Source organism: Cyanistes caeruleus, chromosome Z, assembly GCF_971803275.1.
Source record: "Cyanistes caeruleus chromosome Z, bCyaCae1.hap1.1, whole genome shotgun sequence".
Lineage (NCBI taxonomy): Eukaryota > Metazoa > Chordata > Aves > Passeriformes > Paridae > Cyanistes > Cyanistes caeruleus.
Window position 1 is genome coordinate 74132594 of NC_141732.1, and position 26333 is coordinate 74158926.

General features: G+C 40.3%; 1 protein-coding gene across 12 annotated transcripts in view; it reads left to right on the forward strand.

Annotated features, from left to right (window-relative positions):
- The window catches only part of KIAA1328 (KIAA1328 ortholog), a 172675-nt gene extending 150026 nt beyond the window's left edge, over positions 1-22649 (forward strand). For 8 of the 12 annotated variants that reach the window (XM_023944086.2, XM_086869909.1, XM_086869907.1 and 5 more), the window contains one exon: positions 19372-22649. In XM_023944086.2, coding sequence (XP_023799854.2) covers positions 19372-19585 — 214 coding nt within the window. In that variant the 3' untranslated portion in view covers positions 19586-22649. The remainder of the gene's footprint in view (positions 1-19371) is intronic. The other 4 variants (XM_086869904.1, XM_086869906.1, XM_086869908.1 and 1 more) reach the window with 1 other exon arrangement.
- Positions 22650-26333: the final 3684 nt, after the last annotated feature.

Sequence of the window (26333 nt, forward strand, 5' to 3'; positions counted from 1 at the left end):
CATCCTTCCACCATCTTGCTGATGCTTAATAAATTCCCTTTTTCTTCTCTCTTTCCCTTTCCTAAGCCTTTCAGGCTGTAAACTCCTTAGGGCAGGATCTTGCCACAACACATCTTTGTGCTTGGCTGGTCCATACAGTAATGATGTTTAACTGTGATGATGGTATAGTTAGGGTGGAATTTGTCTTGTTTATCTTAAAACAACGGAGCTAGTTACTCTCACTATTTTATTTTAGAACCAGCTAAATATCCTTTTGGCAATACCTGTTGTTCCATGAGCTGTAAAGTAAGCCTGGAGTAACACACTACATCTGATATCCCTCTAGTAGCTGAATATGTGAAACTAAAAATAAGTTGTTTGTTATTCATATTTTCTTTATGGATTGGAGGCAAATGCAGGATTAACCTGTGTGCTGCATGGTCAGTAGTGCCCTGATTATTAATATATTTTTAATGCTTGCTCTATGAATTGAAGGGCTTAGTCATTGAAGATGTAAAACCCTCCACTCTGGTACAGGGTGTGTATATGCCTGATTGTGAGCATGCAGCAACTATGAGCTTGTGATGTGGTAACATTTTCAATAAAAATTGTGGCTGCTTTGGAGAGTCCTGTTTTGAATGGTTGTGACCTGGTGACGCCCTGCAACTTGAACACTGGTGACTGTGGTACTGCAGTGATTTTTGGTCTGAGCAGTGCCTTGCACCAGTCCTGTCCCACCCCTGCCTGTCAGACGTACTGTGCACCGGGGGATGGTCTCAGAAGGCAGACAGCTCTGTTTTTTCAGGTATTTCATCACTTATTTCCAGCTGATGAATCTCCTGCTTCAAAAATAAATTCCTGCCTCTCTGTCACTTACGGACAGTAACCAGTGTTTGCTTTATAGTGTCTGACTTGCCCCATTTCCAGTTTTTAACATACTTTTTTAAGCCTTTGTGATATTCTAGTTTTCTGCCTCAATAAAGACATTCAGTTTTCCTTTGAGCTACCATGAGTAGTCTCGTATCATCAGCAAATGTCTCTTTCTTATTTGTCCTTTCTAGGCCACTTGCAAATGCATTAAAGAGTTCAGGCCCTCACAGTTTTCTGTGAGCTCCACTGATGACCTCTCTGGCCACTTTATTGCAGGCCAGTTTTAATGTTTTCTCTTAATTTCCTGAGTTTTAGCCAGATAATAGGTATCCATTAATGCATTTTTCTCTTAGTTTATGTCAGATTTTAAATGTTTGGTAATATATTTGCTGTAGGACTTTTCAAACTCTAGATAGACTATATAAACTATATTTTCCTTTTTTAGATGCATAATAATCTTTTGAATCTGGTAGAGGTCCCCAGTGAATAAAGACTTTATGTTTAGTCTCTGCCAATATATCGAGTTTATTAATTCCTTATTATTAGACATTTTCATTTGTAGATTTCTACATACTTCCAGATCACTTTAAAAAACAAACAAACAAAATCCTTCGTTTGCCCAGAACTGAAGCAGTTTTAGGCAGTTAGTTACATGCTACAGTTAATAGTTTAGCTGTTTCATGCCTGAGCTCCTTCAGAGTTTTGTGAGAGTACCAGCTGATCCCAGCAATTCATTATTGTTCATTCATGTTGATCTGTAATTTATTTGCAGGACATTTCAACTTCAAACAGGTCTTCCACTGTGTCCTCTGTAGCTTCAGAAACTTCCTAATTTCCTTAACTTATGGTGAATGTATGTTCATATCACTGAGTTTTTCTCCTGTGGCTTCATCATCCTGTTCCTTTTGTAATTTCATGTTCTTCTAGCTATAATTTAAACTTCCTATGTTTTATATATTTAAAACTGGGATTTGTTATTGGACCTAATGCTTTCAGCAGAATAACCCTTAGTCTTTGTCTGGAATTCTTTGTGGGGCTTGATTTTGTGGGATTTTTTGGTTGTGGGTTTGTGGGGTTTTTTTTCTCTTTCCTTGAGCTAGCAGTTTGTTCCATTTTCTTTATTTAGACCTGACTGGATGACAGTTCACTGTTTCACTTAAACTGGTAAAGTTTCTTTTCATCCTTCTGAGGACTTTCTCTGAATCTCCATTTTTGAAGCCCTAGTACAGCTATTATTTTTAACAAGCTTTCTCATTTTTATATTGTTTCCACTTCTGAAGTGAAAGACTGCTGTAGCAAACTTTTGCTCAGTAGTGGTTACTGTGTGTTAGGTGATGAATTGCTCCCAGATGTGAGAGAGATTTTGTGGAATGAACAGCACAACTAGGACTCTTCAGCTTGGAAAAGAGGTGGCTAAGTTTAGGATACTATTAGAATTTTATAAAATGAAAAGTGACCTGCAGAAAATGAATAGGGAACAATTCTTTACTGTCTTGTCTACTGGAAAAACTGATGAGCATCAGTCAGAGTTGTGAGATGGTACATTCAGATGATGTAAATGAAGACAGAAACCATCAGTGAGCTTATGTCCTGACCTTCTATCATTATTGTGTTTCTAAACTCCACATATTTCAAGATTATAATTTCCTCTAATTTATACAGCTTTTTAAAGTAATTCTTAATATATGGATTATAATAATGATTTTTAAATAGCTATCTATTTTTAAAGAACTATTGTCTCTCATCATCCTTGTTAAGGCATTTCTGATTGCGAAAAACACGATACCTGGGCTTGTGTCTCAATCTTACCATGACATATCTGTCATGAGTTCAATAGGACTTCATAACAGATTTGGGCCCTGATTTTGCCTAGGTAGGGTAATGTAAGAGCCAAGGTGTCTTCCACATTTGTTTAAGCAAAGTAAAGGTTATGTTTCAGTGTAAAGAATATTGAACTTTGAACTGCTGAACTGAACATGTTTTTATTCAGTTGGCTTTACTTCAGGGAACCCTGAATCAGGTAACATGCCTTTAGCTTTCTGATACAGAGTTGAAGGAAACAGAGAGTGATGTTGTAGACTCTGTTTACAGGTCTTTATTCAACTGAGTGCACCAGTTTCTACTGCAGGTGTGACTTTTCCTAGGCCACGTTTCGTGTTCAAAAACACGTTACTGATCATTGTTAAGTTTGGCTTTGTGATGGGCTGTGCTGAAGCTGTGATGGGCTGAGCACTGAAGCTATCTCTTCAAAATTTAGATAATCATGAAGGAAAACAGTATCTTGCTGTCTTTTCCCACCATTTATTTGTACATACTGATTATATTTAACATTTAAATTTCTCCATGCAACATGTTTCCAGCTCCCCAGTAGTTTGGGGCCATGTATGTTAATTTTGATCTGTTTTTTGTTGATTTTGGGCTAGTACTTGGTTTATGGCCCTCTGAGGGGGGAAAAATGATTTTTTTCTTTTAGTCTGAGTGTGTTAGGAGGGAAATAATTTGGAAATATGATGGAAATCTAAACCTTTATACTGAGAATAATATTGTGTCTTTGTTTCTGCCCTGTACTAAGTTAGCTCTCTCTGTGTTATTGATGGTAACTTAAGTGTTGTTTTTCACCTATGTTTCTTCCCACCTGTAAGTTTTTGAGGTATTTTTATTTGTTCCATACTGCTGGAGAACATAGTGACAACTATCTCGTTTAAGATGTCCCTGCTTACTACAGGGGATTGGACTGGATGACCTTTAAAAAGTCCCTTCTGACCCAAACTATTCTATTATTCTGTGGAAAAAAAATTGTTGATACAGTTCTTTTTTTTTATGTAAAAAACAATCAAAGACATTCTAGAGTACTAATATATAATTTATGTATTTAACAGCTTTTAAAGTATATTCTCAAAGCCTCTAATGTCATTGTACTTTTAACTTTCATTTTTGCTTCATCTGCATTGAATCATCTTTTACTACTTAAAACAGAAATTGGGTTTATTGAAACATTTCAGTTCTGATTATTTTATAATAAAGATGAAGAAGTCTAACCTAATGAAATCACTCGAATGAAATGAGAAAAATTAAAAAAAAAAATTAATAAGCTGAAGACTTGAAGTTTTTATTAAGTCACATTTGGCTGTATGTTTCTCTGTGTGTACCGTCTCGGATCAGTAGGATGAGAAACTTGTCTTGTAAGGAATGACCTTTGCACTTAGACTGACTTTCTCTGTTACATTTCCAGAAGGGTTACTGGAAATAAATTGCCAATAGTTCTTACATGCATTAACTTCTGTGCCTGTGATCACAAAACTGTGGTTTGAGATGAGCAGTATTACTGAATTCCAATTCTTCCCCCACAGAATTCATGCCTGTAAATATATTTTATGGAATACATGCATGTCTGTCAGTCTGTTGGGTCTCTGTGAAACATCCTAATGTAAAATCAACTTTATGATTTATGAGAGACTTTTCCATACTCTTAGAAATAAAATGCTTCCTGCTCCCTACAGAGTATCTGGTGATTCCTTGTGGGACTGTTGGTGTATCTGCAGTACAAAGGTTGCTTGCTTTGCAGGTGACCACTCTGATGTGGCACTATCTTCTAAAGTGTCTGTGCCCCTGTGCCTGGTTCTGCCCAGAATTTTTCAAGTTCCTCTCTTGTTCCAATGACCTTGTCCTTGCTGAGGAGCCAGTGTTCTTCCAGCATTGCCTTTTCTTTTTACTGTAACAGGTGAAGCAATTCCTAGAAGGACTTTAACAGTGCTCCAGCTGCTGTTCATCCCAGCTTCTGCTTGACTCTGTTAATTGCTCTGTGCATCCCTGTTCTTATCCATATGCTTGGAATTTTGAACCTGTATATCTGCCTCGTTTGTAGGCAACAAACTGACCTCATAAGAGAGTTGTTCTCTCCCTCCCCCTTCCTTGCCAATCTTTGTCTTATCTCCTAATGGCCTCTCAGCATCTAGATTTCTAGACATGAAAGATAAGAGTGTTTTCTTAACTCAGCCTGCACTGACAGCTAGATTCAACTGTGATGAGCATCTTAAGGGATGTCTGAATTACTAGAATGTACAGGTCTATTGTAATTAGCTGTACAATTTTCTTGCTTTTGCCTTTTCTGTTTGTTATGAACTTCTTAGCAGCAGACCCTTTCTACCAGTGCACAAACCATAACATCACATGACATTGACTTTACTCAAACCAGAAGATTTTTGTGCCAAGGTTGTAACATTGTATCATTACTTCATTGTATCTGTGTGAAAATTTTAATTTCACGCCCTGCGGACTTCACTGTCTCTGTGCACTCTGATCGTGTTGTTGCATAGAAGGGTAAGTCCCTGGGTCACATTCATTTTGTAGAGTATTTTTTTTTTTTTGAGTTTTTTTTAAAGTTCTGTTTCCTTTGAGAGATCTTGCTGTAAAGTTAGCTCAGGACTTCTGCCAGGAAAATATTTGCAAGCTTAAAGGGGAGATACTAAAACTATTTTTTGTAAAGTTTTTACAGTGTGGATATGACCATCTTATTAAAAAAGAAAAAAGATATGTATGGGGTTTGGGCTACACTGCAATGAATTTGCATGTGAATAGTTGCAAATGACTTTGTGAAGTATGTGGGTAAGGGAGGGAAAACCCTCGTTCAAAGATATCATCAGGTTTTTCATAATCCTGGTTTTCATGAGGTGCAAACTTTTCTGGGCAGAAGTCCTTGGTTAATGGCTGGATTTGTTTCTGGAGATTCCTGGCTTGTAGCCATTGATTGGTATTTTAAACTTCCCTGTTTGTATCATGCCTGCACTGCATGGGTGGTAGATCATCATCCAGTCCTTGGTAGTCAGTCTTTGCCCTTTTGGTCTGTGTTGATGAACAATCTCATTGTCATCTTTGACAATGTTCAGCCACTTACATAGCAAGAAAATTTTTTACTCCAATCTGAATGGAATTTCCTGTATTTCAATTTGTTCCTATTACCTCTTGTCCTTTCACTTCTCCAGAGAGGAGCTCCAGCTTCCTTCCTCGCCATATCAAGTATTTATACCCATTGGTGAGATCACCCTGTGCTGCATTTGCTCCAGGTTGAACAGTCCCAGCTTTCTCACGTTTTACTGTTGTGTCAGATGCACCAAAGCCTTAATCATCTTCATTGGGTCCACGTCTCTTGTACTGACAAGTCCAGGACAGGGTGCAGCACTCCAGCTGTGTCCCACTGGTGCTGCGTTGAGAAGGGGGATAATCTCCCTCAACCTTCCAGCAGTTCTGGCCTTTGCTGGCTTCTATTCTATTCTCATTTTCCATGTATCAGGACAAGAAGTATCCAAGTCCTTCTCTGCAAAGCTGCCTTCCAGCCAGTCAAACCTTCCATGTGCCTGAGGTTATTCCTCCCCAAGTACAGGACTAGGCACTTCTCGTCATTGCATGTTGTGAGATGCTTGTGAGCCCATTTCTCCTGCCTGTTGAGGTCCCTCTCTGTACACTTTCTGGCCTCTCGCAGCCTACAGTAGATTCTGAAGAATATGGGAATGAGATGAGCTCAAGAAACATCAGTTTCTTGAGCTGTTAAGTGCCCTACCCTATTTTGTATTTTGTATTAATGACCTTATGTAGTGTCTAACAGAGTCATGGACTGTTCACAGGTGTGTGGTTATCGAAAAGTAATCCTGCAGCAGCCGAGATCATCTTTGCTAGTTACTGCTGGGAATGAACAAACTAAAATTTCACTTCCCTGCCCATCTGTTCAGCAGCTGAAAGTAGGTAATTTATCTCAGTGGGACACCTACCACCTGTGTAAAGTTTTTGAAAGAGGTTGTTAGCATGTGATGACTATAGCCAAGGGACACTGGGCCTGAGTGCCTCGTGCTCCGTGCCTCACTGCTGTTTTTTCCTGTAGGGTGCCTTGCAACCTGGTACTTGCACAGTGCCAGACCTGCTCAGTGGCTGTGTCCCTGTGAAGCTTACAGTGGCTGTGCCTGCTCTGCCACACGACCTGCTCCGGTGCCGGCGGCGTGCGGCTCCTCACCAGCAGTGGCCCCTCTTTGACATGCTAAACCAGGCACCACCAACACACCGTATTTTTTACAGCTACTGTTTTATCTCAGTGGCTCCTCTTGAATTATGTATCCTCATCTTTGATGTATGAAATCTCAGCTGATTTAAATATTACCCTAGAGAGTTCAGCACACCTGGAAATGAATGGAGTGACAGATAGTCCCAGTCTTTCCACTCTGGAGCAGCGAGTGGGAAGTTTTACAGCAGTTGGGTAGTGGAATACAATTTTTATGAGAGCGTTGTTTTTTCACATATGGTCTGCACCCAAGCAGTCAGTGTGCTGGGATGCCAAGTATTTGAGCTCAGTTGCAATGTTTGTTCTCAGGCAAATTGGAGGGAATGAGTTCATATAAAGAGCTGGTGCACAGGGAGATAGTGGGCTGTTGTTCTGTTAGGAGCTGGGCACACACAGAATTGTTTGTGCCTGTCACTGGGAGGTAAGTAGTACAGAGCAAGTGAATGCAAATCTGGCTGAAAAGCAGTTGCTATCTGATGTCAGGCTTCTGAGCATGGTATGAAGATAAAAAAAACCAACTGAATGTAAGCTGCATATATGCCAGCAAGATACAAAATCACAGTGTATATAAACCCTAAACACTCTAGCCTATGAAACATGCTTCACTTTCTTCTGTGTGTTGTGGTCACTTTGCTCCCTGAAGGAATTAGACTTTAGATGAAGTGCAAGAACCTATTCACCTCTCTCGTGCTAGTATAGGTGGCTGTGCTAAAGATGATGCCAGTTACTTTGTCATAAACAAAGTGATACCAGCTGAGAACAAAAAGCAGAGCTCAAGTTTCTAGTGCAGTCTGGTCTGAAAAATGGGCTTTTTGCAAGACAAGCAATATTCAGTCTTTGTATCTTGACTGTTAATATACCTTAAATTTAAATTCCTCTGGATTTCTACCCAATTTCAACTTATTAGGTCTCCATCACACCTCACTACGTGGTCACTTCTGCCCTTTCTCTTTTCCTGTCTGTTCTCTGCTAAGAGACCGCTAACACAAGCACAGGGTCTATCATCATGGCCTTGCTTCCAGGGATCAGAGGCTGGGAGATGTTTGCATTTACCTTTGGAGCGTAATTCTGACTGATGGGTTCTTATCAGGTTTGTGAAGTCCATCCATCCAATTGTCTGTTCCTGTTTTGAAGACCAAGCAACCATAAAGTTGAAAACGGTGTTGTATTTTTGGAATCTGAAATTTCAGACAATGCATTTATGAATTATTTATGAGGAATGTGTTTTCAGTAATGTGCAGCATAAAATGGAATGAATGCGTATCCATACTTGCCCTGAACTCTCCAAAGTGCATGCTAATAAACAGAATGATAACCTACCATCACTTCTGCCCTGTAAGATTTACAGTGCAAGCACTTTTTTCTGTGGTTTAATTCAAGTCAGTTTGTCAAGTTAAAGCTCTAGTGTTTTGTTTTAAAGTACAACTTTGTGAGTGATTTTCTATTACTTAAAGAAATCTAACTGCTTCCCCCCCCCTGCTTCTTTCAACCAGAGTTACTGTCTAAATTTTTCTAGTCAAGTTGGCATACAGCCACCCTAAATTATACTTTAATTCACAATTAGAAAGGAAGTGGTAACCGTGCAGAGCAGCAAACCTTTCATTTAAAATGGCCATTATATAAGATCATGATTCTCCTGGATGATTAAGATATTGAAGAATAATTTAGATATCTTTAGGTTTTTGACCATTTAGAAGAGCTGGGCTTATTTAATTTTTTAAGCCTCCCTGAAACAGCTTTTTCCATAATGACAGTAATGCAGGACTCTATATCATCACAATTTGATGTTTACTTGTATCTGAATTGTTTAATGCCAACTTGTTTTCACTGATATAGCTGACAGGGCAGAGATAATTAAGAAACAGAAGAATTTGAGTGCTAGATTTGCTATTACACACTCCATGCCACAGCAGAAGAAATTAAGCTGACAAGCAGGAGAGGAAGGATCATGCAGAACCACAAGAAGAATTGCTGTTTAGGTACAGCAATTGACTGCATGTAAAATATTTTACCAGGATAGTAGGGAAAAAAAAGGAAAGTAGAATGGTAGAATAAACTACTTCCGAGCATTTGTCCAGCCATCTTATTTCCAGAGTGCAAAACAGAGAGCTTGAAATACTTACACAGCCCAGCACAAGAAATGGCAGGGAAGAAAGCTAACCCCAGTGAAATGGTGGCAGAACTTCCATGGGCTTCCATACGGTCACAATTCCACCCCAATATATACTTAAAATTACTGCAGTCTGATTTTGCTCCTCTGCTTAGTGAGGTTTTAAATCTTGCACAGCTACTCGCAGTTCTTGCCACAATGGTTAGAAAGTCAATGAAAGCTCACAGTTCAGTAACTAAATGACAAGGTAAGAAACTTTGGAATCATAAAAAGGGTATAAATGCTTGACCTAAAACTATGCATATCTCCCACTTGACTGTACAGCTGAAGCAAAAAGTTGATTTATTATCTGGCAGCTGGGAATTTGGACTGAGCTTGTGAAAAAGAGAGGTTGCTAATCCATGTAAATTGTGATAGACTTTGCAAGTTGTATGTGGTGGGGTTCTTTTTCCCCTAAGCCATGTCCCTTAAAATTGTTTTGTAGTTATTTAATACCCACAAAGTTGTAGGGTGAGGTAGTCCCAGCTTTGCTGAAAGTGTGCTAGGAAGAAGAGATGAAACGTGGAAAATAAATCAAAACTGAGGAACAGCATTGAGACTGGCAGAGAGGGAGGTGCAGGATTGTACCGTGACTTACATATGCAGCCCTTTGTCAGAGACTTTAGTACATTATAAAAGAAAAGGCACAATTTTGAAGATGATTCATTGAATTAGAGTTTGCTTTGAGGGAAAGGATGCTTGGGGACAAATTTGTACTAGTAAAAAACTGAAAAGAAAGGCTGTTAAGGCAGGAGATGTAGGAGGATGAAGTATGGCAGAAAAGATGATGACAGCTTAGTTTTGGCCTAGAACAATAAAGGGTGAAGATCTTGCTGAAGATGTGCTATGATGACAGAGTGCTTAAAAGGAATAAAAGCTAAGTGTGCTCTGAAGTGCACAGTTGTTATGTAATATCACAGCAGAATCAGGACCCCAGGTGTTGTACATACACAAGGTTCATTTTCTGATCTGAATAGCTTTCAGACTTGATGACACAGAAGCGGCTGTGTGGGAGGGGAGAGAAGGACAATACAAACAGAGTGATTGCAGAAGGTGGTTGTTAAACTCTGTGGTAGTTACCTGGTTCTATAATTTCTCTCTTTTGTACAAAAACCTCATTCTAAATTATTCTTCTGTCACTGGCAGATCTGATTTAAAAGGTTTCTTTACTTCTCAGCACTCACTCGTCGTTCACCCTCCCCTTTCCAGAATTATTACAACCTCAGTTATGCCAATTCAGCTGCAGCCTGCAGCCATACCTTAAAGGAAATGATCTGTGGTGTTTCTTATTCTTGGTCTTTAGTTAGTTATTATTTAGCTACTAAAAACACACAGAGACAAAAACAATGAAGCAGTACTTTGAATTGTATTTAGCAGGTTGGTAACAGGGCAGCAGGATCTTAGTCCGATGGGGAAATAACAAAGGCTGAGCTGCCAGCAGCAGAGAGGTAGGATAACTGGACTGGGAGCATTGAGACAGGAGTGTGGAATGGTGAGGAAAGCAGGGTGTTGGTATCTGAGGAGCAGGGAAGTGAAAAATGTCCTGCTTGTGTAGCAAGGAGGAATAAGAACAGCAGTAACTCCTCTTTCAGTAATGACAGCTGTTTGGATGCTATCACAGGTGAAGGCAGGCTGGAAACTGGGGGTGGGGAGGGAAATAAAAAAATCTCTTTATCAGCCCTGCCTCAGGGCACAACTTTTTTGAGATGCTGCTGGATCTGGTGTCCTTTAGAGCACTGGCACTACATGGTGTAAAACCAGCCGGGGGCGAACTAGTGTCCTCAGCCTCTTTCAAGTCCAAGTCCTCTTTAGCTCTTTACTACTCTTTGCCATGCTGGGGAGGTAGGCTAGTCCCAGAACACTGCTGAGCACAGCACATTTCAGTTAGCAGACCTGTGATACTGTTAATCAATTCTGCTGTTTCTCTCCAAATTCTCCTGTGGAAGGGATGTAATCTCTGATGCTGCTTTCCTCACGATTGGTGAAAATTGTTTGAAACCCCAGAAAATGAGGCATTGAATTCATTGCTCTGCAAGACCTACAGGTAAGGGAGGGACCTGTGGAGCAAGGAAGCACCAGCAGAAGTGCTGAATGTACACAGACAAGCATTGGGTGGGTGCTGGAGGGAGCTGATCTCCTCTGTTTCTGTGCAGCCCCTCTAGGGAATATGGTGCTTATTTCCGGGTGATTACTTACTAGAAAAAAATTGTCCAAGATGGAAGGAGATTTGCAAAATGCTGGAGGTATTGATTTATGAGAGAATATTAAAATACATGTGGCTCAGATAAATGTTGACTGAGACTGGAGCAGAACGAAAAAATGTAACATTGTTTAAATACTTGAGGTGTATTTGCATAAAAAAAAGAAGATGGATTTCTCAGTACCGTGCCAGATCTTTAGCCATAACTAATAGGGTAAAGTTTGGAGGAAGAAAATCCTCTTTGTTTATCTCTAGGTGACTATCAGAAAGATGTTCTTATTCATGACACATACCTTTCCCTCCCACCAAACTCTGAAGCAAAAATTCATGGAACATTTGTGGTGCTTCCCATGCTATTCTGTTCTCCTTAATGGTACATGTTTCCCACTGGGCTTTGGCTTACCTCTTTTGACTGTGTGCTCTTTTGGAGAGAGGAGTGCTCTTACAAGTGGTACTAGAGTTGGTCCCCCTGATCCTGATCAAGGCCCTTTAGGTTATACTGTGGCCCATAAATAAGTAATAATGGTAATGATAGCATGAGATATATTTGGCTGTGGAATGGCTTCCCAAGGAGAGTAGCGAGAGGCTGATTGTTAGCAACAAATGTGAGGAAGCACACTGTAGGGAGCAGTTCTGTCAGCAGGGAGAAGGCTGGATGATCTAATAAGTCTTTTCCTTCTCTAGGTTATGATTCTGTGAATACTGCCTTGGAGAGCTCTCTAAAATTCTCTGATAGTGTAAGCTCTCTATTACGTGGGTGTGGGTTTTATAGCACTCCAGGAGGCTCTTGCTGAGGACACTGTATAAATATATTCTGTTTTACATTGTATGATATATTTTAAATAAAAGGCTCAGATCTTTTTTTAATTGCTTTGAAATATTCTGCAGTCTGATCTTTTTCTTTAAGAATTAAGAAACTCTGAAATGCTTTTGGAAGACACAGACCTATTGCAGGTGAGAAGTATGTCTCCATGTGGACTTCATTTAAATTACATATATAGCATTGTTAAATTTGGCTCCTCCTGTATCCCACAGTGAAGTATCTGCTCAGAGTTCCAGCCTGCAGAAAGTAAAATGGGAATCTCAGGCTGCCACAGTCCTTTTGTCTCTAATTCTCAATTTAATCTTGTTCCTTCTTTTAATGTTTCAGCCTCATGAAGTGTCCTTCACTGTGTTGTGTTTGTTTTCTCTTTTGGTGTCTCGACATTCAGTACATGGGAACGTCCCCCCAGGGTGTGTTTTGGTCACTGAAGGTGCAGTTCACACATGAAAGACAAGCTCCCTTATCCTGATATGTCGCCTTTCAGGGAATGGCTACAAAATCAGCTTCTCTTTCTCAGCTTTTATTTCCTACCCAACCAGCCTCTAATGCTCATTGATATATTCATCTCTGGTTTCCTGGGCCAAATAGCCTGCTGGTTAAAACTTGGATTTCTCTCACAGAGTAGGGAGTGGGGAAGAAAAAATCTGAGGTATTATCTCAGCCCTATGGACTTTCAGAAGGCTTTTGTCAAGGTTCTGCACCAAAAGTTGCTAAAGAAATCAAGTTTCTGTAGGATTGGAGGACAGTTCCTTCTAGGAATTTACTGGTGGTTAAATGATAGCAAGTAAAGTGACTTAATGTTAATTTTTTAGAATTAGCAGAAGGATCCCCCAGGAACTCACTGGGCTGGTTCTTCATCAGTGGCCTGGAGTGAGAAGTGAATAGCAAAATCTCCTGGGTGACCAAATAAATTTGTGTGTTTTGATGCTAAGTTCTTTCAGGTAGTCCAATGATATGATAGTGAACTTCTTGAGTTTGCTGTCACAGGATGTGGTGGAAACTGCAGGTTGTAAAAACAGGCAAATTTAAGGACAGGGAGTTGGTACATGGATGTTGAAAGGATAAGCTATGGAGTTATCTCTCATCCCTTATGCTTTAATTGTGGATACCAGACTAAAGATGGCAGAAAGTGCTTAGGACCCTTCAATTTGGATTGAGTTTGTCCCTTCACCCGTGGGTTAGTTGGGGGGTGGGTGATTAGCTGTTTCTTACATATAACCCCAGGTTGTATCACTAGTGTGGTGTCTTCATGTTGTTTGACTGTTCAGGCCACTTCTTGTGTGCATCTATTTTTTCTCTGCTTTTATTTGCCCTGTTTGTTCCAGTCAAACAGTGATTTGATATTTGCTCTATCATAACAATAGACTGTTTAATTTTCTGTAAAATGGGTCTGTTCCCTACCCCTTGAATGTGTTTTTAGCTGTATTTAGCATTTGTAAAGTGCTTGGGGGCAGGTGGTGTTTTATGAATACAAAATAGTGTTAGGCTTTGTACTTAGGCACAATACTGTACCGTAATTCAAAGGCAATTCATGTAACATTAGTAAATCACTTTGAACTTTATGTTGAAAATATAAGCAGTAGTATAAAAATAAACCTTATTATTTCCTCTGGTATATACAGTTAAATAAAGTATGCCTATACAGCTACAAAACTGTATTGCCAGTATGCTTTGTTGAAATGCCATCACCTTGCAAAGAGACGTTCCATGTGTTTTCTACATGTTTATGGTTGGAGAATAAATTTTCAGAGACTGTAAATGAAAAGATGTCTCTAAATATAGTGATCAAATATTATCTGACACTGCTTGTTTAAAGTAATATACATATATTTTAATGCCAGAGTATTTACGACTCTAATAAGTTATTTTGCCTCATAAGGAGATTCCCACTCCTTCAAATATCAAACTCTTTGAAATTGTATTGGTTTTTTTTCAGGAAGGAACAAATGCTATTAATAGCTAAATGGAACTGCATGATATAAAAATACAATAGTGTAGTTTAAAAATTGGACAGTGTGTAAGAAATATATTTTATTTTATAAGCAGTGGCAAATAGGCAAAAATTTAAAATCCATTGGCGTATCCCAAATATCTAAATAAATAAACATCAGTGTTCATCCAGTTGAGGCAGGTAGGGTTTGTGGTTACCTTCAAGAGCGCTGTTCTTTCTAATATCCTGCACAGTTATCACTTGTGCATAATCTGACCATTTCTTAGGTACTGTACATTGTTGGACTGTCCGGGCTCTGATTGCCCTGTAGGTTTTATTAGAAGAAATGCCAAGTGGTTTCAGGTGGTTTCTTACCAACCATCCTGGGCATAAGTGGTCTTATGGTTCCCAGAGCATCAGCCGTATTTGTGTGTTCATCATAAAAATGTGAAAGCCTTCCTTCCCATTCAGTTTGGAAACATGGGACAAAGTAAGATTCACCTGTAGGTCTTCAGAGAGATCTCTTCCTACTGCATGAACAGTGCAAAAGACACACTGGGGAAAGAGGGATTTGGGTCTGTGCCATCTTGTGTTTATTTTTTGTTTTCCTTTTTAAAACGTGAATGGTTAATGATCTGTTCTTAATCATAATGGTTTATGATGTTTCCTTTTATCTGGGTGATAGACGGCAAAACTCTTCTTACATTAAGAGTTTATAAACTCTACTAGATACTTATTTAGTTAAGAGCCAATGCTGAGTTTCTAATAAAATTTCCAAAAGGGTTTTAGTGGCTGAGGAGACAAAATTCTAGCAGCCTGTTTTAGTAATGCAGAGGAGATGAAGGGAATGCTTTCATAGCACTGTGCAATGCCTGACCAGGGTGGATTTTGCTACCCAGGTTGCAGTTCTGCTCTGACCCAGCTATACCAGCTGGATTGCAGTGGTACCACCCTCCCAGATTGGGCATCTCTGTGCTGCTGTGTGAGCTGTGTTTGGAGTTTATGTTCTAGAATAAAAACAAAGGTGAAAGCTTTTCATTGAAAGAAGAGTTTCAAAGCTTACTGTGGTCTAGTCTCCCTACTCTCATCTCTATCCTCTTACCATGGCCCTGCCTTCCTTCTGCTCTGTACACAAGTTCTTGGTGTTCTGTATCCTGATGGTTTTTTTTGAGACTTTAAAAGATTACTTTCCCCAAACTTTATCTGTCTAAATTGTTAGACTTCTAATTCAAACTTGTAGACCTTACAAATTCTCTTCTCCCATGATGAAACATGCAGACTTTCAAGCTCATTAAAGTTAGATGAAAAAGTATACATGGGGGAAGTGTCAAAAAAAGAGATTATTTTCCAGTCTGTTGCGGAGATGCAGTGAGAGACTGGACTATTAATGATTAATGACTCATAACATTTGCCCATTTGTGGAGGTGCCAGGGTGCTTTGTGGAGGCCAGGTTTGCATCTCTCAAGGGAGGAGGTGAGTTTTTGGGTGTGCATATGCTAGTCTGCATGAGACAGAAGAGAGAGTCTGCATGAGACAGAACTATCACAGCCTGGATCCTGCAAGGTAAGAGATGGTGCTTCTTGCTATGCCAATTTCTCTTCTTACATAATTCCCTCAGTTGTTAAACTGCCCCCTTCTCCCTGGGGAAGATCTAATAGAGAATTATTGGCTTAACTGAGAGGTAATCCTTGAGAAGGGATCACAAATTATCAAAATCTCCCTGAGTGCCCCCACACTCATTTCTGGGGCTTTCCACCAGAGGAGTGAAAGCTCTCCCCCACTCAGGGGAGGTACCTGGGCATTCCCACCAAGCCCAAGTATATTTCAACCCATTGGACTATGTGATATTTCATTCTAATCCGCTCTAAGGGATCCAATAACAAGAGCCTGGGTTGTACTCCCCTTGCTCAGTGACCTTCCAATGCACTGGCAAATCTACCAAACGAAGTGAGGACAGACTGAATTATCAGCATCCTTAAAGGGACAGTTGCCCATGCCATTTTCCTTCTGTTGGGAGGGAAAAAGATATCAAAGAAAATGTGCGTAAGCACCATCATTGATGAGACATTTGGTTGCTTGGTTGAACATCTATATGTGAGGAATTTCTGTATGTGGCTTAATGTACAGTGCTGGTACTTCTGCAGAATGTTTGGGATTTTTTTCTCCTCTGGAAGCAGGAACAATACAAGGGGGCCCTTGGCCCTTAGTTTGCTGTAAAAGAGCATTCACTATTCACAAGCCAAGTTTGCCAAATCAGTTTTCCTGTTTGAAATATTCTGACTCTTGGGTGGCTGATCCTGTAGCTTTGACTTCACTGAAGCCATTAAGTGTTATTATAATCATAATGGTGGAGCCTGTTTTTAATTGTTTTTATTCAAGGCATGCAAAGAATACATACCCTGGTTTTAGAGAAAGTTGCATTTCAGGATTCAAGCATTATGACTGTCTCTTTAAATATTAGGATACAAATAAATGATGAGAAAATTGTCTTTGCAAGTTTCAAACCATTCTAGGTCTACACCGTTGCCTCCAGCCAGATGCTGTCTGATGTTACTTAGACAAACCAGGGCAAACCATTATCCTGGGATTAAACACTAAATACCTGCAAGGAGCATTCTCTTTATCAGATAGTGCTCTGTTAGCAGAGTTCATTCACTTTATTGCATATATAACTGTGGTGTCAAATAGACTGATTTACAACACCTGGTCTTTTACATAATCTTTGCTATTTGCTGCGCTTGTAATCTGCCAAATCATTTAGCCTTCCTGATAGCAGAAATGCTGTAAAACTTAGATAAACTTGCAGAAGAAATGAACTCGAAGGTACTGCTGAAATCTAGGGCCTGCACGTTTGCTGTAAGTGCACTGGCTGGTTTGGTTTCCCCTGCCTAATCTGTGATTGCATGTGGCTGCTGGAGAAATTGAAATTTTATGATAGCACTACCGTCAGAGGAGATAAGCATTTGTATGCTAGACTAGATTAATCTAAAAAGAAGTTTTAGGTGTGGCTAATGAAAGCAGTGTATGTGTTAACTGGGTTTCTTTGGGGTTCAAACCATATGTTTGTATCTATATAGAGTCTAGTCTTAAACTTTCTCCATGTGAAAAGTCTCATATATCTGTGCACTAGTTCTTGCTATCAGTGCAGCTTATTCCATTTTATGTTGGAGATACCTTTGAGGAGTTTCAGTTTTTAAAGGGTACTTTCTGAATGCTACTACGAACAACATTTCTCTAAAATTATCTGGTTTGGCTACCCAAAACTCCACATCTCTCTCAACATTTTGGTTAGGGTAGCTGAAAGACATCATGTTTGCTTAGGGCTATCCACAAACAAGATCCAATTGAAAGAAAAGCTGTATTTTTTTTTCATTTTGAGTCATTAATTTTTTGCTACTTAGATAATAGAAAGACATGTAGACAAGCTTAAAATATAGAAAAGAAATTTTAAAATTAGCTGTATGATTGTGAGTGAGATTAAAGCTAGCACATCTGCAGGAAAATAAAAGAATCAGTAGTCAAACAGGAAAGAGCCCTGCGAGGTGTTAATGCCAAGTCAGACTGTATTAGAAATGACACTGACCATCAGATTGGAAGAAACAATAAAAATTGAAAAAAACCAGCTTTTATAGTGTTACTTCAGTAGTCACCATTAACATTGGTATACAACCCATCAGTACTACTACTAACTCCTTTCATCTGAGGGAGTAGTTCTGTGTCTCAAACATAGCAATGAATTATTTTGTTATGGACAAAGTAACTTGTCACGTCAAGCACTGGAATGGGCTTGCACCCAGGCAGGCGGTGGAGTCACCATCCCTGGTGGCTTTCAGGAGCTGACTGCACATGGCACTCAGTGCTGTGGTCTGGTTGGCAGGGCAGTGACCAAAGGTTTGACTCCATGGTATTGGAGGTTTTTTCCATTCTAAATGATTCTGTGACAGTGTTCTGATGATGGATGGGACGTAGCACTTACTTGTGGAGATAAAGAAGGGTGTTTTTCATGGCATGTCTAGTTCAGGGTAGGAAAACCTGTGACCTGCTGCTGCTGCACAAGGCTGTTGGACAGCAGAGCTGAGAGTCTGCCTTTAGGAGGTACATTGGCCACTGCTAATCTCTCACATCCATAAACTACTGTAAACATTTGTTCTTAAGAATTTTTCATCCCATCTTGAGTTGAGAAACCTCTCCCAGCTTTCTTAGTTGCTTAGTCTTTCTAGGCTTTTACAGTCACAAAAGTAGAAACAGAGGCTTTTCTCAAAGCAGAGAACAACTTGAGATGTTTTCTTAAGCTATAGATGAACTCTATCTACTTATATGAGAGATATCCTATGGATCCAATCACCTGTGCTGATAGTTTCGTTTGGGTGAATAATGTGAATAATGTTTTGTGCATAAAAGTCTTTGAATTTGTGAATCACTTCAGGGTTGGGGACATCAGGCTGTTTGGTACTAACAGCAGCATGGAACAAAGGGACTTTGGGGTAAAACTCTGGAGTGATATCTCTTACATATCACTGAGAGATCACTGGAGAACAGGCTTCCTAGGGAAGTAGTGGAAATGGTACTGTTTAAGACATTTAAAATTGGACAGGAGGAAATACATTGTAATGATCAATCCTGTGCTGGTATTTAGATCAAGTCTTGTCTCCTGTGAATATTAATAGAAAGTCCCTGTCTCAAATACCTCCCGTTATTCAGCATTACCAGATCACATTGGCTTGCAGCCTTCCCCCACGTCTGTACTTGCACTTAAAGGACAGCTTGAGTGATGCTTAGCACCTTTGCCTTTTCTCTTGGTGCCTCAAGTGTTGATTTTGTATTGCCTTGCTTAGATTCTATTCCTTCAGTGCTTCCACCAGACAGACTCCATATAGTACACAGAGATTTACAGGAAGCACATGTAGTTTGTGGCAATAATAATAAAGTCTCCTGCTGTTTTCAAATCCCTGAGAAACTAAATCAAATGTAGAGGTCTATTCAAAAAAAAAGTAAAAAGAGTGCAGCATGCGTATAAGTCACTTTACCTTTACCATTACCAGTGTAGGTCTGTCTTGTTTGGTGTATTTGGCTGTCATCTCTCTGAGGTCTGTGTTCAGTCTCCAGAATACCACTAAGACATTACACACCTCAAATGGAAAAGCTGATGAAACAGCCTAAAAAAACCTGAGCACCCATGCTTTACTTGACTCTTTTTCAGTACCTCTGTGTTGTCATTACTGACAGGAGTCCATACAGCAAAATTTGTTCTGTGCCGGTGGCCCCTGTCAGGCAAATCTAGTCTGATTTATGGAGGCAGGAAAACTGGATTCATTTCCTGCATGGTGCTGTGATCTTAATAGAGCTCTGTTTTCTCTGTGTGTTTCTGTAGGTATGAAGCCTCTCTTCTTGACCTGGTAGAAGCTATGAACCCAGTATCAGCTCCGGGACACCTCTGCCAAGAACCCTGTGACAGGAACAGAAAGCAGACGCCCTGCTGTGCGAGCCACAGGCTGTCCTCTTGGTGCCAGACCCCCTGCAGCCCCAGGAGCAGAGCAGATGAGCTGGAGGAGAGTCGGCTCCTCGAGGAGATCTTCTTCATTTGACAGAACTCCTTGGTCTACAGCTACTCTTAAATTATTTGAGTGATCATGGCTTGTTTTCCCTCTTCTAAAACATAATTAATTAGTATCCAGGTTCATTTTGGATTTAGTAATCATGATGCAAGTATATTGTTGGGGTACGCCAATCACAAAGTGTTAATTTTTTTCCTAGACCTTTCATGTGCCAAGTAATCAATTTAAAATAGCATTTTTTTTAATCTACAACATTTTCTAATAGATTGAAGTCACAGTTTTGCCAGCCTTATATCGGAAGTGTATTTCATTATCGATTTTTTGGGCTCTAAAGCAGTTTGCAAGAACTGCCTAACATTCAAGAACCAGCATGTTCAAAGTAGATTATTTTCTAATTAAACAAGTCTATTTAAAACCTGGCATATTATAAAGGTACAAGCACTTTAGTACTTTTTCACTGATTTTATGATCTACTTTTTCCTTCAACATTCTGATATTTAACACGCTGAGTTTTTAGGGGATATATTGTAAGCTCAACTCTACAATGTCTGATAATGTTAATAGATGATGTTGCAGGTTGATGTACTAGGCAAAGGTTTGAATTATATTCCTCTTTAAATCAGTGCTATTTGACAGAGTTTATGTGCTGGGTAACGTAACCCTGAAATAGCAGAATAGAGTCAGACATTGTAGAGATCCAAAACCTATTTGATGTACTTTTCAAGATTAAATGCGTAGTAGTGCTAGTATAAGAGCAGTCTTAAGACATTTTCACTAACTTGCACTATTTTGGTCTTGCATCCAGGCTTCACTGTAAATAAGACAAATCAGTAATTATTTCCACTAGCAGCTCACAATGCACACTTTCCTGCCAGCTTTAATTATTCATGCTGTATCTATTTCAGTTTATTTAAATGCATTTCCATCTACTGCATGTACTTGGTTATTTAAAGAAATGTGCCGAATTGGTAAAAATGACTGCACATTACAGGATTAATGGTCATTTTCTCCACAATGCAGTGTTCATATTTTATTGTAACAGTAGCCACCGGCATGTGTTCCTAGAAATATGAGACTAAAATACTCATTTTGCACAGTAAAATTGCAGTGAGGGAAAGGTAGAATTGATCCAGTACGGGCAAGTTCTAGGCCATTTGCTCCCAAACACGACTTCATGGGCCAGTACTGCTTTTCAGACAGTCTCTTTAGGCAACCCTGCTTATCTTAATGGATGGGTTGAGTTTCTGTACCCATGCTTGGGGTATGACTGCTGCCTGTCTCCTCACGCTGGTCCTGTGCAATGTGTGATGCTCGGCAAAGTGGATCTCAGATGAGAGCCCTGCAGCCCCTGGCAGCACCATGCTCCATCAGTGAAACAAAAGGAGAATGAAGGGGAAGAAGAACCTCAGGTTACTCTGGGCTGCTTCAATCAGGGCCAGTCTTAATCATAAATTAGGTGATATCCCTTTTGTGCATCCCAGCTGAATTTTAAAAGCTGCTTGGAGGAGTTTAAAGGAGGAAAGCAGCATTGCTGGACCAGAAAATTACTGCTGTGGAAAGTCCCTGCCTGGTCTGTCCTGCTTTTAGTGAAGTATTACAGTTTTCTGGAATATGTCCATCTGCTGTTTAATGTCCCTCTTGTTCTACTCTCTGAGCCTGTGCAGGCCCAGTTTCCTGCTAAGAGCCCCAAAGATGTATTCAGTGCCCTAGCCCAGGTAGAGCAGGTGGGGACATAAGTTTTCTTATTCTCTTGGCTGAGTAGCCTGCTGCTTAAAGAGGGCAGGAAAAAGGAGGAAAAAGAAGAGAAAAATGTACAGGGACCAGCAGGAAATTTGGGGATAACTGTCACATAGATCTTGGAGTTTGGGGTTGTTTCATGGTGTTTTTTTAGCTTTGTTGTTTTTGGTTTTTTTTAAGTGTTGGCATTTATAGAGAAACAGTTCTCTGATTTCAGTCCAATTGCTTCTTGTCTCTTTTCCAGTTTGACTGAAACTTTAATTGCTTTTTCTGATAAATGCTAACTGACCTTTCAAAACAGCAAAAAATACATGTATATTTCTTGAAAGGTGCCTTTGTGTTGAGAACACTTCGTGGGAGCATTCTGTTCTTTGATTCTTTTGTGGGTGCCAATATTTAACTGCTTTGGGATTCCTTATGATCACTTAGTCCATAAAAAATTCTAGTTCTGAAGGTGACTTTTGGCTTGAATCTGTATTTTTTGGTTGTAGCTCTTTTTAAAAGGACATTGTCAGGGTTGTGGGCTCTATACTCAAGGTGCTGTCCATCAGTCAGATCTACACAGGGGGCACACCTTTGTGAAGCAAAGTTTTCCAGTAAGAGATGGTTGAAATGTCTGATGGGTGAAGAGCTGTATGCTTTAACTCTCTATGAGATGTGGACAAAAGAAACAAAAGCTATTAATTTCGTAGACCTTGTGGAAAATCATTTTTTATAAAGCTGGCTTGTGCTCTAGTTATCAGCTGTATATTAGGAATAGTGCTTAGCAGTCAGTGCAAGTAAAGATATTTTGCCATGAGGCACTACAAAGTTGAAGTTATTAAAACATTTATAGCCTTAGAAAAAAAAAAATCAATGATTGTCAAATAGGAAAGGACAAAATCAGTAGTTGGTACTGGGAGGGGAATTGTTTTCCATTTGCTAAAACAGTAGAGGAAATGCAAAATTTAAACTAGCAAAAGCAATGATGTGACAATGTCCTTTTAAGTTTGAGCTTCAATATTGGGAGCTGCTGCTGGGGAGTTGGTCCAGCACAGACTTTGTCCAGAGCGTTCCCAGTGAATATCCTGCAGCTATACATCAGGCTGTGTTTTCCATGAGGCTTTGTAAGTAACATGAGTGCTGCTGAGGCTCCTACCCACACCTTCAGTTTGTGTCCTTCCCACATGGTTCGTGCACACACATTTGCTGGCTGTTTGTGTAGTTACTGCTTTTGTGTACCTTGCATATCACAGACCTGTAATGATCACATCCTTTTCATTTCTAGCTTTTCCAGTCTTGCTGCTGAATCCCATCTTGAGCATGTATTTATATGTGTATGTGAGGTCTTCATCTAATAAATTATCTGGGGTTTTAATTTATTGTTCCAGACGTTTATTTGGCTTATCTTCTGATTTTTGTCCAGGATGTCAATACTGCCATTGATGATGTGTTCCACTTTCCACAGCATCACATCATATTATGTTGTGAGTCTCCAGTTTGCTTAGATACATGAAGAACTTGATTTAAGTCTTCTCTTCCTCTCCAGGACATGGGTCTTCCTGTGAGAAGGAACAAGGCCTCCTTCGGAGTGTGAAGTAAAAGAGAGGTCTCAAAATACAAAGGGGAAGAGAATTGGAGAGCCAGCACTCATGCTTTGTCCCATGCTTTGGGACAAAAAAGTGAATTAAGAATAAGGAAGAAAGGATGGAGGTGAAGGCAAGAAAGGACAAAGATGCAAGGCAGATAACTGTACCAAATGTGGAGATGAAGTGGGAGTGAGCTAGAGGGCAGAAATGAGTTGTTAAACTAGAATAAGCTGAAGAAGGGAAATTGTGTGCTTGTATCATAAAGTGAGAAATGTTTTCAAACACTAGTTCCCGTAAGAGCCTTATGACTCCATACCCTTTTCCAAATCATGGTCCTGCATTTGAGGAGCTACTGTCTAAGGCATACTTTGAAAATGCAGGAAAGAAGAAAATTATCTTGACCTAACTTTAGCATCTCCCTTTTAGAGCAGCTGGACAGGGAGGCCAGAGCACATGGAGAGCAACTGTGCAGAACCTGGGTATAACCCAGGCCACAGACTGAACTTAATTGCTTGCAAGGGATGGTGACTTAGGTGGCTGAAGAATAGGAGACTGGAGAGCAAAAATCAGAATAAACAAATAAAATGTGCAGTGATCCAATGAGCTGTGGAGGTTTGGTGTTAAGGAAAAAGAGAAAAGGGCTTAGCTACACTTCAGAGAGATTGAGCCTGAGATATCCAAAAGACAGCCCTTGAAAGTGCATGTGAGCCTGGGGTTAAACTCTAGAAGTTGCAGCAGAGATTTTCTCAAATACGACCTCCAGGCTGTGTTTGAATTTGTACCATCTGTGGGGGAGAGAGCACAGCCTGGTTAGTTAGAAACCTCCTTTTTCACTGTTACTAAATTTATGAAATTGTGTGCTAATTAGTGTATGATTTATAAATTTACATAACTGCATGCTACATAAGACAACACAGAATATTGAATGAAGCGATTTAAACCAGCAGAAGCAGTGTAGTCTGCTCTGACTGGTTGGCTTTCCTCTGGAAAATGCCTCTCCTGATCCCGACCTACTCCCTGCATCATTGGAAGGCTTGTCTGCTCACAGCGACAATAAATGTTTTACAATATTTTGACTCCTCGTAGCTGAGAGACATCCACCTCGAGCATTTCTGGCATAGCTGTATAGCAGAGCTTTCATGGTGATCCCTGACTAGGGTGTTAGAAGGCAGAATTCAGCTAAAAAACAGCAAGAAACCCAACTTGGCCTGGCCATTTGCTTGAGGACTCCTGCATTTGTTAACGTGTGGTGGAAGAGCATCCAGACTGCAGGAAAAGGATGGGCTGGGAGGGAACTGGACTTGTTTTCCAGCTCTAGGGAAGCCAATTTGCCTCCTTCCACAGCTTGCTGTGGGTTCTGTGCTGAACTGTGTTTAGCACCACATCTCAGAGGGGCTGTGACCTATACCACTGCCCACAGCAGAAGATACTGGAGGTATCCACCAAAATACGTCTTTGAACTGTAATCTGTAGTAGCAGAAACATAGGGGCCAGACATTCCTATTGAACAGAAGCTGAAGCTCTCAGGCTTAATGTATTTTGAGGCATTGGGGAGCTAAACTGGAGAAACTTAGATGCCACTAAGAGGTGAGGTCCTGACATACGTGAGGTGGGAGATGCCCAGGTGGTGCCAGCAAATGAACTAATCCATGAGCTGCAGCCTAGCTCCTTGATTCAGGATTCATCCTGAGTATGTAAAACAAAATAATCTTCACTCAGAGCATTCAAGAATCAGTATGAGTTCATTCTTTCTGGTCTCCTGACTACAGACAAGAGGAAAGTGAAAAGCTGAAAAAAAGGTATATTTCCTGGTTGCTTACTGGCAACTACATAAAAACCCTGAAGCATGGGTTTGAGTAAAGCACTTGCCCAAACACAAAGGGATTGAGTACTGTGAGCATTAGGAACAGAGTAGGAACTCCTCTCCTCTGCTACAGCTGATAATGAAGGAAAGGACAAGATGGATTCACAGACACAAAACCTAGTTTATTCTTGAATTACAGATATCTGCGAGGAAGTTGCATTGAAATTTTAAAAGTGCCTTCTCAAAATCTTCCAGCATGCAATTATTCTTGCTGCTATAAAACTGCTTTATTTTGAGGCTGGGGTTATCTACCTGAATTTCCAGTGGCTGGACAGTGTTGTGCCTCTAGAAGCAGGATTACAAAGTTGCTGTGTTGCCAGACCCCAAGGGCAGTGATAAATTCCTGGTCAAGCCTTCTCTTTGTTGAGATGGCAACCCTTATAACTTGTGTCCTAATGTCTTTTCCAGCCCCTGGATTATTTGGAAGGCCTGTTTCTGACTTCCTCTAGCATTTATGCAGGATACCCAGTTCCAGTGCTGCTGACGTGAAATTGTGACAGTGTGGCCTCATTTCTGCACAGCCTTTCCGTGTTTTTTTTCTCAGTGTTGGGCTGAGTACCAGGTCTGGTGGCATTTCAGATCATGGTTCTCTTTCTTGAAGCAGAAATTCTGTAATAAGAAGAAATTCTGAAACCAGGAGACCCTACTAAATTTAGAAGAGTTGAGGAGGAGAGAATAATGTGAAGTAGAAATACCAAGCTGTAAGGAAAAAGATTGCAGGACTCAGTCTGGGATGGAGCATGAACTTGTGGGTGCTGTACCTGTGAACTCAGACACATGGATAACAATCTGCCAGACACATTCTTGATGGGATGGGGGAGACCCAGACAACACAAACTCCTAGAAGGAGAAGAGTGAACAAAGCACAAGGCGGTGATGGCAACAAAAACAGACAAGACGACTTGAGCTGCGGGTGGGGAGGCAATGACATCTCTGAATTGCAGAGGAAATGGCTCCTTGTCAGTGGAGCTGGTGCCCCTCTATTTGCACTTGTGCCTTTAGCACAGGGATCTCATTACCAGAGAGCTTACTGGCAGATTGGAGAGATCTCAGTGAGAAGTAATAAAAATGATCAGGGACTGCTATAATTGACATAATGAGGAAACAAGATGAGAAGAGTCAGGTATTTATAGCATGGGTGAGAGAGACAATTAAAAGGTGGGGTGGGAGATGGACTGGATGACCTGAAAGCCTTGTCTGCTTCTAATAACTCCTTGTCGTCTGCTGAACAGAAGACTTAAATTTACCGAGGCTGTCAATCTGACTCTTAACAGCCCTAACTTCTTGTGTTGAAAAGCTCAGGTGGGTGTATTCTGGCTGTATTGGCACTGTCAGGATGTCACTGGTGCTGTACTTTGCTTAAAAAGTAGTCATCACCCATGTTGTGGGAAAAAATTGACATGCTGACAGTAAAGAGAAAAAAAATTAGGCCTTCATAAAGCAAAAAGCCATAGAAAACCTTGCTGAGGGATGGGCTGCCTGGTTGTTCAGCTGATGATACCAAGCTCTTCCTGCTGCCTGGAGGGTGGCCTGTGGAGGAGGAAGGTTCATGGGGAGGGAGAAGATGTGAGACATTTTCTCTGTGAGCTGGCACCCAGCTGTGCACACA